General features: G+C 48.0%; 1 protein-coding gene across 9 annotated transcripts in view; it reads left to right on the top strand.

Moving 5' to 3' along the window:
- FNIP2 (folliculin interacting protein 2) overlaps positions 1 to 18,491 on the top strand; it is a 121,323-nt gene that overhangs the window by 64,935 nt on the left and 37,897 nt on the right. For 7 of the 9 annotated variants that reach the window (XR_014292039.1, XR_014292040.1, XR_014292041.1 and 4 more), the window contains exons 7-9: positions 15 to 104; positions 1,629 to 1,700; positions 8,700 to 8,829. Coding sequence is in view for 6 of the 9 variants with exons in the window: in XM_082605866.1 (XP_082461992.1) it covers positions 15 to 104; positions 1,629 to 1,700; positions 8,700 to 8,829 (292 nt within the window). In the remaining 3 variants the exon portion in view is untranslated. The remainder of the gene's footprint in view (positions 1 to 14; positions 105 to 1,628; positions 1,701 to 8,699; positions 8,830 to 18,491) is intronic. The other 2 variants (XM_082605868.1, XM_082605867.1) reach the window with 1 other exon arrangement.

The raw sequence follows: 18,491 nt of genomic DNA, 5'->3' as shown, positions 1-18,491 counted from the left end.
TGTCTCCGCCCCAGGTGTGCTGCAGGGATGCGGCAGCAAACTGCCACTGGGGGCGGCTGAAGGAGGACTGCACCGGCTCAGCCGCAGTGCCTCTTTCTTTGCAGGTTTGTGTGGAATGCTGAGTACGGTGCGACCCGCCCATGTTAGTGAATCCTGGGCAGATTCTTAGAAACAAATCTGTTGGGCGCCTCTCTAGAAATCCAAGGGGCTCGTGAGATGTTTAGTTCCAAATGCTGCCGAGCGCCTGGCGTTCTGAAACCTCCGCCCCAGAACCCCTGTTGGAAACGTCTCTGCTAATACCCCCACGGTGTAAGCCAATTTGGATCTGAAATGAGCCCTTCGTGTTTCTAAGAGGATAACATCTTCCGATTTTCCTCGGCCTCTTCCGCTGCTGTGAACTGTTTCTCTTTGCCGTGGCATCTTTGACCCATTTTTCACCTGCACCCTTACCTGCACTGTGTCTTCAAAAGTCACTCTAACAAGAGCATGGAAGACCGGCCTCTCCCTCCCCCTCTCCCTCCCCCTCTCCCTGTCCGTAGCATTTAAGTAGTTCAAATGCACTTTCCAGCTTCTTTACAGGTGTAGCCACCTCCATCTCTGGGTAGGTACATCCTGAGACCAGCCTGGCCTTCTAGCCCAGGCTGTCGAATGTCTGCCGCAGGCTGGCGTGATTAGTGTGGGAGGCTTCATTGCTAACATGAGGGGTTGTGTTTACCGCAGACGGTATTCTGCATTCTGTTTTTCACCGTAGCTGAAATATGCTAGGCACCCTATTTAACTGACTGACACCCTCCTGCCTGCTTCCGGGTGAGGATAACATGTTTATATACTCTCCTTAAAATTGTGAAAATAAACACGCTTCACAAAATAGCCGGCAAGTATAATAATCAGGCAGAGCTGCGGGCTTCTCCTGCACCGTAAAGCTTACGGTAGCGACGTGTGAGCTACCGTGTAGCTCAACAAGTACACAGTTGAGACCAACGTGAAGCATTCCTAGAAGTCTGCAGTCCTTTAGAGTGTTTTCTTAGCAGCTCTACAGTAGCATTGTGTACGGGTGTATATGGAAAAGAGGCGGAGGAAGAGATATTTGAAAATGAATATAAGTGTTTCTGTCTGCCAAGAGAGGGGTTATAAAACACAGAAGGGTTTTTTAAATTCTTGAAATGGTTTTCAAGCCTTTCTCTTCTCGAGGTTGCCTGTAGTTACTGCTGAAACTGATTATAAAGCATTTTGAAAGTACTTAATATTTTGCAGTATTTCAGTACATTGAAACTACTGAAAATACTTAAATGCTATCTAACTACTACTAATGAGGAAAATGGCTGAACGTATCTGCTCGAGGATGTCTGCTCGTCGTGTGAAGTGTCCTCACAGCTGATGACTCGGCTTCTTTTAGAGGCGAGCGTCCCTTGGAAGAGCCTCTGTCGTGCTGCCAGGGGACAGGCGCGGGCAGGTGGTCGCTGGCCTCTGCCCGCCCCTTCCCCTGTCTTCTCTGAACCGCATTCTGCTTTCCCGTCCCTCCCTGTGTGTGCTCGTGCGGCCACCGCCAGCAGGCGTAAAGCGAGTGCACGTGGTCTGAGCAGCCCGCCTCTGCGAGCCCAGTGACCAGGTCTCCTTGCTTCCTGCAGTGCACAGCACCCCGGTTGACATGCCGAGCAGAGGGCAGAGCGAAGACAGGGACAGCGGCATCGCCCGCTCAGGTACGTGCTTTCCTCTTGCCGCAGCGCCCATGGAGGCGAGCCCTCCCTCTGAGATCTGGGTGTGACGTGCACAGGGACGGCTCCTGCGAGACGAACGTACGTCGAGCAGCGCCCCGCTAAAAAGAGGGGAGCCTCCTGGAGCCCGTGGTCCCGGGACCTGCTGAGTCCTGAGCATCCAGCCAGGGGAAGGATAGGGTCCAGGGGAATCCCTCTGGCTGCGACCATGGGGGCTGTCCGCTGACCTGCTCACTCTTCCTTCTGTCCTAGAGTCGTGATGCTCTGGGTTTTGTCTCCTGTACCCCTTCTCTCCTCATGTCCAGTGGTGACTGACCAGGGCCCTGGGCCTCCTTGATCAGTAGAAATTGACTAGAGGCCCGACAAGAAATGGAGGCAAGGCTTTACTGGGACCCCTGCTGCAGCATGAGGGAAGGAGAACAAAGGACAGGTTCCCTTGCTGGCTCGCTCCCTGAGGGGGGTGAGCTAGTTCCTTGTAAGGCGTGAGGGCAGGGGTGTGTCCAGGGATCAGGCCAGAGGGGCGGCTTAGGTGTTCTGCCTGCCCCTCAGGTGGTGCTGAGTGCAGGCGGCGCGTGCAGTGCCCTGCTTTTGCTCCAGGCTCTTCAGAAGTGGCGGTTGGGTTTCTTGGTCCCTTTGTATCTTTTGTCCATAATGTGCCCCAACTGCAGCATGCCCCCAGTTATTTTTAGTCCCTTATAGTTTCTTTTTATCTGTGGGTGGAGGAGAGGTGTGTCCAGGTGCAAGCCCTGCAGCAGAGGGTCCCAGGTCCCAGCCTGTTCCTTCCAACTCTAAATTGCTCCTAAGGCGAGTGTCCCTTGTTCTTTGAGAAGCGGGACAGTTGAGGGCCGCGTTTGCCTTGACGTGAAAGGTCAGTAGCAGCCGGGTCTGAACACTTTCTCGGGAGGAGGGAGCAGAGGTGAAGCTGATGCCAGTGTGAGCTTTGGCTTTGTGGGCAGCTCGGCCCCTGAACCCGCCGTATCTCCTTCGAGGCTCCCGCCCTCCTGTTGGGAGTCCGGGCAGATGGGGGGCTGGCTGCACGGGGCCCCCGGGGGCCTTCCGCTCCCCTTCTGTCCTGGGAGCTGCTCTGAACCCCCCGGGTCAGCCCTGGGAGGCTCGCCCTCCACCAAAGGCCGCTCGTGCCCCTGCTGTGGCTGGTCGCTCACGTCGCCCGCACTGTGTGGACCGGGGTCCTCGGCCTGGAGCAGAGCGGCGACTCCGACTGTTGGACCTGAATTCGCAGTGGAAGATGGCGAGAAACTACAGACATGCTTTATTCCTGTTTTCTGTGATTTGTAACTTCCTGTCTGAAGAGTTGAGAGCCGGGGAAAATACCTTCAATAGATTTATTTTTCAGAACAGCTGTAGACTTGCAGAGCAATCGAGATGGTAGTGGGGAACTCCAGTGGAGCCCCCCTGTCGTTAACATCTTAGCCTGTAAGACGGGGCGGTCAGTTGTCATGTCTGTTTGACTCTGCTCGGCTCTGGCAGTTCCTCAGACTTGCTGTGTTTTGTGACGACCTTGACAGTCTCCAGAAGTAGCGGCCAGGTACTGTGTAGAATGCCAGCTGTTGGAATTTGTTGGATGCTTTGCACGTGAGTGGACCGGGTTTTGGAAGAGAGGTCACGGAGGTTCGGTGACACTTTCATTGCCCCCGACCAAGGGTATGTGCTGTCAGCGTAAGTCATGACCGCTGATGGTGGCCCTGGTCACCTGGCTGGCACAGTGTCTGTCTGGCCTCTCCCCGTCTCCTGCGGGCAGGGCCCTGCGTCAGCTACTTGGAGCTCTTCTGCGTGGCAGCCTGTCCTCCTTCCTCATCCGTCCAGTCAGTCAGTCAGTCATATCAATATGGACTCAGAATGCTTACTTTACACTTCAGGTCACCCCAGTACTGCTTTATTTTGTCGCTCACGTGGCTCTAGCTTTGGCCATGGAAGCCATGGAGCGCTTTCCATTGGCTCCTGTGTTTCTTTAACCTGTGTGTGTGTGCGTGTGTGTGTGTGTGTAGCGCTTCCTCGCTTTCTGGCACTACAGGATGCTCCAGACGTGCCTCATATATGTCCTGCCCCATCCCTAGAATCAGTCGTGTCTCCATGTTGCCCTGTCCTTTCACTGGAGACGGAATTAGGTCCCAGGGTCTGGACCCCAGATATGCTTGTTGCACCTGGAGGGCTGTTCTCAACGGCCTTCTCGGCCAGCAAGCAGGAGTGTGGGTTTGTGCCAGCTGTGTGTCTCTGTGTCTCTGTGCGTACTGCTGTCGGCGACGCCTGCACCTGCATTCAGCGACACATGAGTGCTGCTGATTTCTCCGTGTTGCCCGCCATCTGTGAGCCCGTGGGCCATCCCACCCTCCCCGCCCGGTTAATCTGCAAACCGCCCCCGATGGTGAGACACCCAGCTCCCGGCCTGCCGTGCATTTAGTTAATGGATTCATTGCAGGGCACACACAGCAGTGTCGGTGCTTACCCCAGTGCTCCTGTGGGAAACGCCTTTTTTAAACGAGAGAGCAGTGCTTGTGTGCAGTTCCTCTGACCTTTTGTCCCCCAGACGTCACTCGTCGCCAAGGTTACCTAGGCGGGCGCCTTTGGAGATGGGGAATGTTTGCAGCTGTCAGTACCAGGCCAGCAGAAGCTCTGAAGTCACAGCTGACACCAGTTCATCTTCATGATGAACTGGCTGCATGGCGGCTGCCCCAAAACTCTGAGCACACAAGTCACATCTGAAGAGTGACCTCAGAGTCTTTTTCTTCCCCAGTAGTTCAGTAAAGAAGTAACTTCAGAAAAGCTTCTTTGTTTGTTTTTTGCTTTTTAAATCATCCTCTACAGAGAGGAACTCTATCCGGATGAGGAGTCTGAGAGCACACAGTACGGTTCCCCGGCAGAAAGACAAGACACCGAGGGTCTCTGTCGCCCTCCGCCAGCCCCTTCCCCGCACCTGTCTTCCGCCCGCTCAGGGAGGAATGTTGTGGGTGCTGACCGCGTGCCCCTCGTGCACCGTGTGCTCCGGGGCTGCAAAGCGCTGTCTGGGTTTGCACTCCCGAGGGCCCCCTGTCGTAGGAGAGCTCAGTTACCGTGGTGGCTTCCACAGTTGGGCCAGTTTGCTGCAGTCGAGGTGAAGGGAAGGAGTTGGCAGGGTAGCCCTGAGTCAGGCCGGGAAGCCACATTTATTATATTTATTGAATAACAATCTTGTACCCCCTAGGCTGGCAGGCTCTGCCAGAGCTGGGGCGATGTAGATGAGTGACCCATAGCACCTGCCCTCAGGAAGCTCCATGTAAACCCAGAGTTAAAACAGCGGGTGAGGGGCACTGCCTCACCCGCCCTGTGGGAGCCGGGGGCCTGGGCCTGGGGGTGGCGTCCAGGACAGGGGTGTTCGAGGGACGACAGCCGGAAGGGAGGAAAGAACTGCATCAGCGTTGAGCAGAAGCGGATTTCGGAAGCTCGTTTGCACAGGGGTATAGGTCCTGGGGCTGCCCAGCTAAAATGTGCCTGCAGTATCGGGGACTGGTTGGGGGGGTGAGCCTCATCACAAAAGGCACCAGCGCCCTGTGAGGACTTGGACTTAGTCTTGTTCTGGGGCAGCTAAAGGGGGAACCTGATTGGCTCCATATTTTAGGTCTATTTGGTGCCTCACCAACTGCTCCAGAAAAAACTGCCCTCGTATATTCATTGCTAAAGTAGATCAGTTGGGCAGGGGGTACAGGACTGAGGGAGGTGGGCAGAAGATAGATTTTTTTCCCATTAACTTTTTCTCCCCCAAACTCACCACTGTGTGTGTGTGTGTGTGTGTGTGCGTGCGTGCGCACACATGTGTTTGTAAAAGGATTATCTGATTTATCATAAAATTTTTTAAAACAGTTCATTGGGTTTTTTTCCCCTCTTCCTCTTTATAGAATAGTACCTGAGAAGAATATCCAACATTTTTTCTGGGTTATTCAGTAGCTTACTATAATAACAGAGAGGAAATCAAATCTTAATTCTGATCTATGCCTTCATGCATTTTACCCTTCATGATAAGTGCCCCAGTGCCTCTTTACATAGCTTGTCACACACGCAGAATAAGGAATAGAGCAATAACAAGAATATCCAATTTACTGCTTTAATGGGTTAGACTATCTATCCACCTATTTTTTTTAAAGACACGTCCTCAGGAAAGGAACAAACTCAATTCCAAGCTCACAGTGTTTTTTACGTTAGAGTATTAGCAGTTTACTCGACGGTCTTTGCCTTATTTCCTGATTTTTTGTATGAAGGAAAATGATTTTTTGTATGAGGGAGACGTCTATAAAATCTGATGTTCGTCCTCATAGACTTTACTTATAGCAAGTTTGACAACCATTTTTCTAGTGTCTTTGTGGAGGGTGAAAAGTAGGAGTAGAAAACACGATGAGCTGTTGTCACCAGCAGAACATTGGAGGTGACCTAGATGTTCATCCAGGGCCTGCTTAAGTCACGTTCATCCCACAGAGCAGCCCCACGTGGTGGTTGGAAGGGCACGGCAGCCTATCAGGCCTCGAAATAGAAGTTCTCTTAGGTATATTTCTAAGTGAAAAAAGTTGATCAGCAGTGAGTTGCAGTAAACGGTCATTTATGTTTCAAGATAAAAAAAGGGCATATACAAGATCTCTCTCCACATATAAAGATAGAAAAGCGTGTTCATCGAACGTGTCTGGAAGGGGTCCCCCCAGGACGGGTGGAGGGAGTGCATTCTCATTCTTTTCTGGAGACTGTGAATGTGTCCCCTGTGAATATATGAATCAGAAAGATAAATTCATTCTCAAGAGGTTACTTGAGTGGCTGCTCTTAGGAATGTTCAGGTAAGGTCTCGGGAGAGAGGAGGGATGGGTTTCAGCCGTGCTGGAAGGTGGTCCTGGCGGGGCTCGGGGACTAATGGGACACAGGGCATGGCGGGGGGGACAAAGGGCGACTCTCCAGTTTCTAACAGGACGACGAGTGGGGCATGCGGGCATGCCCCATGCCGAGGGAGCAGGAGGCGCCTGGGGAGACTGGTGTTGAGCCAGTATCTCAGTCACAAGTGCCCGCAAGTGCTCCAGCCATGAGCAGTCAGCTGTAGTTTAGAAAGAGGACACGGGTGGCGCAGAAGCTGCAATCTGGTGGTCGTGGCGAGGGGGAGAGGAAGGTCCAGGCAGCTGGGGTTGGGACCCTCCTCCCAGCCTGGTCAGCCATCACCTCCATCCAGCTGCTGACTCCCTTCCCCAGCAGCACACTCAAATCACGGACAGGAAGGTAATGTCTTCATTCTCTGTGCCCTGGAAAGTAGTAAAACCATCAGTGTGAGGAGAACGTCCAGCTCGAATGTTCAGACACGTTTATTAAGTGCTTTACGGTCAGCCTTCAGGACAAGAGCACACGTCGTCACAGTGTTCAGGACCCGAGTTTTGGCCACTGTGCTGTTTGGGTGTGAAGACAGATGGCACACACGTGCATGCACATGCACACACACGGGGAGCGGGGGCAAAGGGAGATTCACGACCCACAGAGTGAGGCCACCTGTGAGAAACGGGACAGAGAGGGCCCTGGGATGTGATGCTCGGGGAGGGCCAGCGTGGGGGTCTCCGTCCTCCTGGTTCTGGAGAGGGGTGCCATCACCTTCATCACCACCACCATGACCACCTCCAACACCACCATCACCACCATCATCACCTTCACTGTCACCACCATCACCAACACCTCCACCACCATCACCTTCATCACCACCATCACCTTCATCACCACCATCACCATCATCACCGCCATCCCCACCTTCACCATCACCATCACCTCCACCACCATCACCTTCATCACCACCGTCACCATCACCACCACCATCACCTTCATCACCACCATCACCACCATCATCACCTTCACTGTCACCACCATCACCATCACCACCACCATCCCCACCTTCACCATCACCATCACCTCCACCACCATCACCTTCATCACCACCATCACCTTCATCACCACCATCACCATCATCACCGCCATCCCCACCTTCACCATCACCATCACCTCCACCACCATCACCTTCATCACCACCGTCACCATCACCACCACCATCACCTCCACCACCACCATCACCTTCATCACCATGACCACCATCACCATAACTGCCTCCACCACCACCATCATCACCACCACCATCACCTTCATCACCACCATCACCTTCACCATCACCACCAAACAGAAGAAAGATTTTCTTTTAATGGGGGGCAGGAGGGGAGAGAAAATCTAAATGCTCTGCATACAGCTTTGACCATTGGAAACTTTTTAATAAATTCAGGCTTTGAACTCTCTCTAGAAATTTGTGTTCTAATCCGTTGTTTCTGCCATGCTTGCCGATTGAGACAGGCATCACTGTCCTTCGCGTAATCATGTGCTCGTTCTTCATATGGCAACGTTTCTGCAGGAGGCCGCAGAGAGGCTGGGGGCAGCCGAGTCATCCAAGCAGAACGCACGTCTAGGAGCAGATGTGCCTCCTGCAGAGCCGAGGGAGTCGTGAGGGGCGGGAGCGGGAAGTGCCGTGTATCTGGAGATGGCAGCGGGAGAGGGTGCTTTGCGGGGCAAGTACCCTTCTGCCTGGGTTTCACCTCGAAACACAGGCGGACCAAGCAGTCAAGGGGGGACACGCGCGCAAGTCGGCTCCATGTGCGGCACCGGCTCTCGGGCAGCAGTAGCAGTACTCCCGTGGACTCTTCGCTGTATCCGAAATCTGCAGGCTGTCCTCTGACTGGATGAGTAATGTTTGTTTACGTTTGGGACGTGGGGCTGGTGCCTGGTCACCGATGCCCTTGCCGTGTCGGCGACCCCTGTTCATTTTAAAGGGTGTTTTCTTGGCTGTACCACAGCCTGAGAGCGGCTCCCCCTGCTGGCTGTGGCCGGTGGACCCTGAACAGTTACGTCCCGGGGCTTGTATGGATATTTTTCACGTAGGTGCACGTGGGCTCCTGGAGCCCAGCTCTCGACTTCCCAATGTTCTTCCCGCAGCCTCCCTGAGCAGCCTTCTGATCACACCCTTCCCGTCGCCAAGCTCCTCCACGTCCTCCTCCAGCAGTTACCAGCGCCGCTGGCTTCGGAGCCAGACCACGAGCTTGGAAAACGGCATCATTCCCAGGAGGTGAGCTGGGTTCCCCTGGCTGTGCAGGGCACTGGGACGGGCGGCCCGGCGATGCTGGTAGACACTGCACTCACTTGCTGTCAGCACAAACGGGCCGGAGTTTTCCGCTCGGCTTCAGCTCAGCCTGGAAGTTCACAGGTGAGAGGTTCTGGGAAAGACACTGAGACTACCTGGGTAGTTTTGGCATTGATTTAAAGTGAGTGTGTGCTCTCTTTGCACTGGGTCCCTTCCAGGTGTAGTCTTTGTAAGTTAGAAGGCTGGAATAAATCTTTCCTTGGCTTACGGTGACACCAGTGTGGTCTTTGAAAATATATGAACTCAAGGATGGTTAATTTTTGGTGACACAAATTCTTAAACAGTCAACAGTCTTACTATGAATAGAGACAGCATCGAGATATTCTCTGCCTTCGTTTCAGTTGGTTTTCAGATCTAAAGTTTAGTTATGTTGCAAAACGCACGTTTTTAGCTTATGATGATGTTACATCAGTACCTTCCCACCTCTTCTTCCTACAACCCAAAAACTTAAAAGGGAATTAAGATAGATTGTACCTATTAAAAACTCACATGACAGTTGGTTACCTTAGTAAGTGAGTAGAGGTCGGCACGTGTCAGCTCTGTGAAGGGGTAAAGAGTTGGCTGCAGGCCTGCACTTCAGGAGCTCACAGAGACAATGCTCACGTAAACAGTGGTGTGAAGGAGCTAGGTGCTAAATGCTCAGAGAGGCATGGGGGTGTGCGGCTCGGGGGAGGGATGCAGCCTCGTGGGAGGCCTTGGGGTTTGGGCAGCCTTCGTGAAGGGGGGACCTGAAAGCACAGGCTGAGAAACGGGGGAGCCAAGGCGTGTGCAGGGCATCAGGCTACTGGCCCCCTTCTCCCAAAATTAACATCATGTGTTAGTTTTGTTTGTTTGTTTGTTTTTAAAGAAACATTATGTTCCAGGGCTTCAGGCATTTTCAGAATAATCTATAAAATGGATGTAAGGCTTTTCCATTAAAAATATTTTACTTACCAAATATAATAGAAATAATAGTGATACGTGACTATTATCACAAAGTTATAAATTACTAAAATGTTTTGGTGTAAAAATTTTATATAATCAATAGTAATACTTCACTCACTATCTTCCTTCATCATAAGGTTTTCCTGGCTCACTTTTCTGCACATTCACTTGTTTAGGTCATCAAAATGTGTACGTCAATTGACATAACTGAAAGCAGCATTAGTCACTCCTGGCAAATGCAAGCTGACAAATAATTTTTGATAACTTTTTTATTTGGGGAAAGCTCTTTGTGCACATTGCAGCTGTTACTGGAGCTTTATAGGTTATAACAACATTGAGATAAATTTGTAATAAACCTTAAAAATATAAATTTTGGGTTGTTGGCCTGAGGTGATCCAGCACTGGAGGCTACAGGCTCTTTCTTGGGGCTAGTGGCGGACTCTGGGAGGGCTCACACCAAGGAGTACTTCCCAGAACTTTTGCTGCCAGGGTCCTTGTCTCCACAGTGAGCCACAGCCACCCCCCACCTCTGCAGGAGACCCCTCAACACTAGCCAGCCGTGGGGCTGACAGGGTCTCAGTGCTCTGGCCGGGTGTCAGGCCTGAGCCTCTGATGTGGGAGAGCTGAGTTCAGGACACTGGACCACCGGAGACCTCCCAGCTCCACATAATATCAATGGGTGAGAGCTCCCCCAGAGATCTCCATCTCAACGCTCAGACACAGCTCCATCCAACGGCAAGCAAGCTACAGTGCTAGACACCCTATGCCAAACAACTAGCAAGACAGGAACACAACCCCATCCATTAGCAAAGAGGCTGCCTAAAATCATACTAAGTTCACAGACACCCCAAAACACACCACTGCATGTGGACCTGCCCACCAGAAACACAAGATCCAGCCTCACCCACCAGAACACAGGCACCAGTCCCCTCCACCAGGAAGCCTACACAACCCACTGAACCAAACTTACCCACTGGGGACAGACACCAAAAACTACAGAAACTACGAACCTGCAGCCTGCGTAAAGGAGACCCCAAACATAGTAAGTGAGGCAAAATGAGAAGACAGAGAAACACACAGCAGATGAAGGAGCAAGGCAAAAACCCACCAGACCTAATGAATGAAGAGGAAATAGGCAGTCTACGTGAAAAAGAATTCAGAGTAATGATAGTAAAGATGATCCAAAATCTTAGAAATAGAATGGAGAAAATGCAAGAAACGTTTAAGGACCTAGAAGAACTAAAGAGCAAACAAACACTGATGAACAACACAATAAATGAAATTAAAAATTCTCTAGAAGGAATCAATAGCAGAATAACTGAGGCAGAAGAACAGATAAGGGACCTGGAAGATAAGATAGTGGAAATAACTACTGCAGAGCAGAATAAAGAAAAAAGAATGAAAAGAATTGAGGACAGTCTCAAGAGACCTCTGCAAGAACATTATAAACGCCCCAACATTCGAATTATAGGGATTCCAGAAGAAGAAGAGAAAAAGAAAGGGACTGAGAAAATATTTGAAGAGACTATAGTTGAAAACTTCCCTAATATGGGAAAGGAAGTAGTCAATCAAGTCCAGGAAGCCCAGAGAGTCCCATACAGGATAAATCCAAGGAGAAACATGCCAAGACACATATTAAACTTTCAAAAATAAAGTACAAAGAAAAAAATATTGAAAACAGGGAAAAACAACAAATAATACTCAAGGGAATCCCCATAAGGTTAACGGCTGATCTTTCAGCAGAAACTCTGCAAGCCAGAAAGGAGTGGCAGGACATACTTAAAGTGATGAAAGGGAAAAACCTACAACCAAGATTGCTCTACCCAGCAAGGGTCTCATTCAGATTTGACGGAGAAAATAAAACCTTTACAGACAAGCAAAAGCTAAGAGAATTCAGCACCACCAAACCAACTTTACAACAACTGCTAAAGGAACTTCTCTAGGCAGGAAACACAAGACAAGGAAAAGACCTACAATAACAAACCCAAAACAATTAAGAAAATGGTAATAGGAACATACATATCAATAACTACCTTAAATGTAAATGGATTAAATGCTCCAACCAAAACACTGTCTGAATAGATAGAAAAACAAGACCTGTATACATACTGTCTACGTGAGACCCACTTCAGACTGAGGGATGCATGCAGACTGAAAGTGAGGGGATGGAAAAAGATATTCCATGCAAATGGAAATCTGAAGAAAGCTGGAGTAGCAATTCTCATATCAGACAAAATAGGCTTTAAAATAAAGACTACTAGAAGCAACAAAGAGGGACACTACAAAATGATCAAGGGATCAATCCAAGAAGAAGATATAGCAATTGTAAATATTTATGCGCCCAACATAGAAGCACCTCAGTACATAAGGCAAAGGCTAACAGCCATAAAAGGGGAAATCGACAGTAACACAATCATAGTAGGGGAATTTATCACCCCAATTTCACCAATGGACAGATCATCCAAAATGAAAATGAATAAGGAAACACAAGCTTTAAATGATACATTAAACAAGATGGGGACTTAATTGATATTTATAGGACATTCCATCCAAAAACAACAGAATACACTTTCTTCTCAAGTGCTTATGGAACATTCTCCAGGATAGATCATATCCTGGGTCACAAATCAAGCCTTCATAAATTTAAGAAAATCGAAATCGTATCAAGCATCTTTTCCAACCACAACACTATGAGATTAGAAATCAATTACAGGGAAAAAACGTAAAAAACACAAACACATGGAGGCTAAACAATATGTTACTAAATAACCAAGCGATCACTGAAGAAATCAAAGAGGAAATCAGAAAATACCTAGAGACAAATGACAACGAAAACACAACAATCCAAAACCTATGGGATGCAGCAAAAGCAGTTCTAAGAAGGAAGTTTATAGCAATGCAATCCTACCTCAAGAAACAAGAAAAATCTCAGATAAACAATCTAACATTACACCTAAAGCAATTAGAGAAAGAAGAACAAAAACCCCAAAGTTACCAGAAGGAAAGACGTCATAAAGATCAGATCAGAAATAAATGAAAAAGAAATGAAGGGAACGATAGCAAAGATCAATAAAACTAAAAGCTGGTTCTTTGAGAAGATAAAGTGATAAACCATTAGCCAGACTCATCAAGAAAAAAGGAAAAAGACTCAAATCAACAGAACTAGAAATGAAATTAGAAATGAAAAAGCAGAAGTAACAACTGACACTGCAGGAATACCGAGGCTCATGAGAGATTAATTACTACAAGCAACTACATGCCAATAAAATGGACAACCTGGAAGAAATGGACAAATTCTTAGAAAAGTACAACTTTCCAGGACTGAACCAGGAAGAAATAAAAAATATAAACAGACCAATCACAAGCACTGAAATTGAAACTGTGATTTAAAATCTTCCAATGGACAAAAGCCCAGGACCAGATGGCTTCACAGGTTAATTCTATCAAACATTTACAGAAGAGCTAACACCTATCCTTCTCAAACTCTTCCAAAATATAGCAGAGGGAGGAACACTCTCAAACTCATTCTATGAGGCCACCATCACTCTGATACGAAAACCAGACAAAGATACTACTAAAAAAGAAAATTACACACCAATATCACTGATGAACATAGATGCAAAAATCCTCCACAAAATACTAGCAAACAGAATCCAACAGCACATTAAAAGGATCATACACCATGGTCAAGTGGTGTTTATCCCAGGAATGCAAGGATTCTTCAATATATGCAAGTCAGTCAATGTGATAAACCATATTAACAGATGGAAGGAGAAAAACCATATGATCATCTCAATAGATGCAGAAAAAGCTTTTGACAAAATTCAACACCCATTTATGATAAAAACTCTCCAGAAAGTGGGCACAGAGGGAACTTACCTCAACATAATAAAGGCCATATATGACAAACCCACAGCCAACATTGTCCTCAGTGGTGAAAAACTGAAACCATTTCCACTAAGATCAGGAACAAGGCAAGGTTGTCCACTCTCACCACTCTTATTCAACATAGTTTTGGAAGTTTTAGCCACAGCAATCAGAGAAGAAAAAGAAATAAAAGGAATCCAAATCAGAACAGAAGAAGTAAAACTGTCACTGTTTGCAGATGACATGATACTATACATAGAGAATCCTAAAGATGCTACCAGAAAACTACTAGAGCTAATCAATGAATTTGGTAAAGTTGCAGGATACAAAATTAATGCACAGAAATTTCTTGCATTCCTATATACTAATGATGAAAAATCTGAAAGAGAAATTAAGGAAACACTCCCATTTACCACAGCAACAAAGATAATAAAATACCTAGGAATAAACCTACCTAAGGAGACAAAAGACCTGTATGCAGAAAACTATAAGACACTGATGAAAGAAATTAAAGATGATACAAACAGATGGAGAGATATACAATGCTCTTGGATTGGGAAAATCAACATTGTGAAAATGACTCTACTACCCAAAGCAATCTACGGATTCAATGCAATCCCTGTCAAACTACCAATGGCATTTTTCACAGAACTAGAGCAAAAAATTTCACACTATGTGTGGAAAGACAAAAGGCCCCGAAGAGCCAAAGCAATCTTGAGGAAGAAAAACGGAGCTGGAGGAATCAGACTCCCTGACTTCAGACAATACTACAAAGCTACAGTAATCAAGACAGTATGATACTGGCACAAAAACCGAAAGATAGGTCAATGGAACAGGATAGAAAGTCCAAGATAAACCCATGCACATATGGTCACCTTATCTTTGATAAAGGAGGCAAGAATATACAATGGAGAAAAGACAGCCTCTTCAGTAAGTGGTGCTGTCAAAAATGGACAGCTACATGTAAAAGAATGAAATTAGAACACTCCCTAACACCGTACACAAAAACTCAATATGGATTAAAGACCTAAATGTAAGGCCAGACACTATAAAACTCTTAGAGAAAAACATAAGCAGAACGCTATATGACATAAATCACAGCAAGATCCTTTTTGACCCACCTCCTAGAGAAATGGAAATAAAAACAAAAATAAACAAATGGGACCTAATGAAACTTCAAAGCTTTTGCACAGCAAAGGAAACCATAAACAAGACGAAAAGACAACCCTCAGAATGGGAGAAAATATTTGCAAATGAAGCAACTGACAAAGGATTAATCTCCAAAATATACAAGCAGCTCATGCAGCTCAATATCAAAAAAACAAACAATCCAATCCAACAATGGGCAGAAGACCTAAACAGACATTTCTCCCAAGAAGATATACAGATTGCCACCAAACACTTGAAAGGATGCTCAACATCACTAATCATTAGAGAGATGTGAATCAAAACTACAATGAGGTATCACCTCACACCGGTCAGAATGGCCATCATCAAAAAGTCTACAAACAATAAATGCTGGAGTGGGTGTGGAGAAAAGTGAACACTCTTGCACTGCTGGTGGGAATGTGAATTGGTAGAGCCACCATGGAGAACAGTAGGGAGGTTCCTTAAAAAACTACAAATAGAACTACCATATGACCCAGCAATCCCACTACTGGGCATATACCCGGAGAAAACCACAATTCAAAAAGAGTCATGTACCACAGTGTTCACTGCAGCTCTGTTTACAATAGCCAGGACATGGAAGCATCCTAAGTGTCCATCGACAGATGAATGGATAAAGAAGATGTGGCACATACATACAATGGAATATTACTCAGCCATAAAAAGAAATGAAATTGAGTTATTTGTCGCGAAGTGGATGGACCTAAGTCTGTCATACAGAGTGAAGTAAGTCAGAAAGAGAAAAACAAATACCATATGCTAACACATACATGTGGAATCTTAAAAAAAAAAAAAAAGTTCTGAAGAACCTGGGGGCAGGCCAGGAATAAAGACGCAGACATAGAGAGTGGACCTGGGGACACTGTGAGGGAAAAGAGTAATCTGGGACGAAGTGAGAGAGTGGCATGGACATATATACACTACCAGATGTAAAATAGATAGCTAGTGGGAAACAGCCACATAGCACAGGGAGATCAGCTCGGTGCTTTGTGATCACCTAGAGAGGTGGGATAGGGAGGGTGGGATAGGGAGGGTGGGAGGGAGACGCAAGAGGGAGGGGATATGGGGATATATGTATACATACAGCTGATTCACTTTGTTATACAGCAGCATTGTAAAGCAGTTAGACTGCAATAAAGATGTTAAAAAAAAGAAAGAAAAACACATAAATTTCAGTACATCTGGATCAGACGATTCTTATGGAACAGTTTTGCTAAAGACTCAGTTTTTCACACACATCCATTTTGTGTAAGTCTGAATTGAATTTTAAATGTATCTTTGTACACGGTTATTTTAATGTTTCCCCTGCCATTTCCTGTGACTTATAGAGGTCTTACAAGAAACTGCAAGTGTCTTCGTGGGCTGCATATAATTCAGAATGCCTGTTTATGCATTGTGTCACTACATCGTCAATTATACAGAAATTTAATTTTAAAATGAGCTTCATTCCTAATAATTTCTTCTTCTGAAGCTTCATATGACAGTTGTGGGTATTTTCTATCCAATGCAGCAATCTCTACATTCAATTTCTGTTTCTGTGCCTGTGGGTATTTGCTTTGCAATGTTGCTGCAGTTTTCAAACGAGATGTTAACAAACTCTCTAAAGAATTCTAATAACTCCCTGATGTACTTTATTGCATTGTGCACTGTAGGCTCTTACTTTGTGATAGTTTACTGCCCTGGGGCTCAGGATGAAGAGCTAAGTGTTGTGCAGACTCCACAGGGCCGGTTCTGATGACGGACAGACAGGCTGCCTCCCCCTTGGTCCGGGCCTTGCGCCAGCCCTTCCCCCCTCCCATGGCCGTGCCCTCTGCCGCTGCCGCCCATCTGGGCCCAGGTCCCAACCTCGGGGCCTTGTGGCACCGCCTTGGTTCTGGGCTCCTGGGTGTGTGCCAGACCCCAGGCCAGCCACCCAGCTTCCGAATCCCCCCACCCGTCGTGCGCTCGGCTGCCTGGCGTCTGCCCTACCCACGCCCATGCGTCATCACCCCATCAGACTTCACTTACAGAGCGCAAGTCAAAGGTGACACGGTTAAGAATCAAGGTAGCACCCGGAGAATGTCACCACGAGCCTGGGCCCTCCTGAGAGCAGCCCCGCAAGGCGGGGGGCGCAGGCTGTGAGCCGTTGGTCCTGGACTCGCCCTTGCCTGACGCCCAGGATGGAAGAGCTGCGGGCGCTCAGCTTCGGTCACTGTGCCCGCGAAGACCCTTTGATTACCGGGGTCGCCGCCCGTCTCTCCCTTGTGGCAGGTGTGTGGGAGGGGATTAGTTTCTGACGCGGGGCCGGAGAACACTGGGTACCAGGGATGCGATTGCCTCCGGCTTTGAGAGGAAGTCACAGCACTCAGAGACCTGGTTCCTGAGGGAGTGCAGGGTGACCAGGGAGTATCTTCACAGTTTTACGGTTGGTTGCTCGCTGACCCCCGTGCCACGTGGGGAGCTTCGGCGACCAGCGGGTGGGGAGCGTCGTCCGGGGGCAGTTTACCCGCTGGCGCAGAGGTGCTGTCCATGGAGGAGAGAAGCTGCGGATTCCCCCCTTAGTGCAGCTGGTGAAACCCTAAAGAAGCAGGTATGACATCCCAGAAGGGCTTTGGCCCGGAATTGTAAAATGAATAACCAGAAAGAGTCTCTGATGAGATGTTCCTTGACCTGCAGAAATGGCGATTTCATATGTTCCAACATAACCCATAGATTCCGCCTACATTCAGAGCTGACGTAACCAGTCAGACTGGGCAGTCCTGAGGCCAATTACAGGTCACTGAGATGTATTTAAACAGTCACAGTATTTGCTTTATTTAGGATCTTGAAGTATTTACAGTGTATGTAAATGCTCATTCATGTGTCAACAAAATTCTATTTAAAAAATCCAGTGTGTAGCATGGTCTTCCCTTGACTTGAAGGCCTGTCAGCTGGTGTGATTGCTCCCAGCCCATCCCCCCAGTGGATGGATCAGACGTGGCGCCAGAGCCCCTGGTCATTCCCAGTGTCCGAGCAACGAGCCAGGGCTAGCAGACAGACTCCCTGGGCTGTGACTCCGGCGCGGTCACTGAAAAGCTTTCTGTTTTGAAGCAAGTTGGTCAGTCACTCTGCCCCAGTTTTCACCTTTGCAGAATGGTCTGTGTATCTTACCTGTTGCCTTGAGGGTAAAGCTAGGCTGAAGTATTTGTGTGCATACTTAAATTTTTTAAGACATTCTGAAACATGCTTTCATTGTAGATTGATCTTAAAAGTATATTTACAGGGCCTCCCTGGTGGCGCAGTGGTTGAGAGTCCGCCTGCCGATGCAGGGGATACGGGTTCGTGCCCCGGTCTGGGAGGATCCCATATGCCGCGGAGCGGCTGGGCCTGTGAGCCGTGGCCGCTGGGCCTGCGCGTCCGGAGCCTGTGCTCCGCAACGGGAGGGGCCACAACAGTGAGAGGCCCGCATACCGCAAAAAGAAAAAAAAAAAAAAAAAAAAAAAAAGTATATTTACAAACACCGCATGACCTGATTTATTCCAGTTTGTGTGGTTGATCCAAGATGACAGATTGAATGAAGCTCAGTTGCTTTAGAATTCAGCAGAGAGACATAGGGAAGCGAGTAAGAGCCACGCATGCTATTAAAGCTGTGGGTGGGGCTTCCCTGGTGG

This window comes from Mesoplodon mirus (genome assembly GCF_964341445.2).
Source record: "Mesoplodon mirus genome assembly, chromosome: 2".
NCBI lineage: Eukaryota > Metazoa > Chordata > Mammalia > Artiodactyla > Ziphiidae > Mesoplodon > Mesoplodon mirus.
The sequence above is the reverse complement of the archived record's forward strand: the minus strand, read 5'-3'. Positions and strand labels throughout refer to the sequence as shown.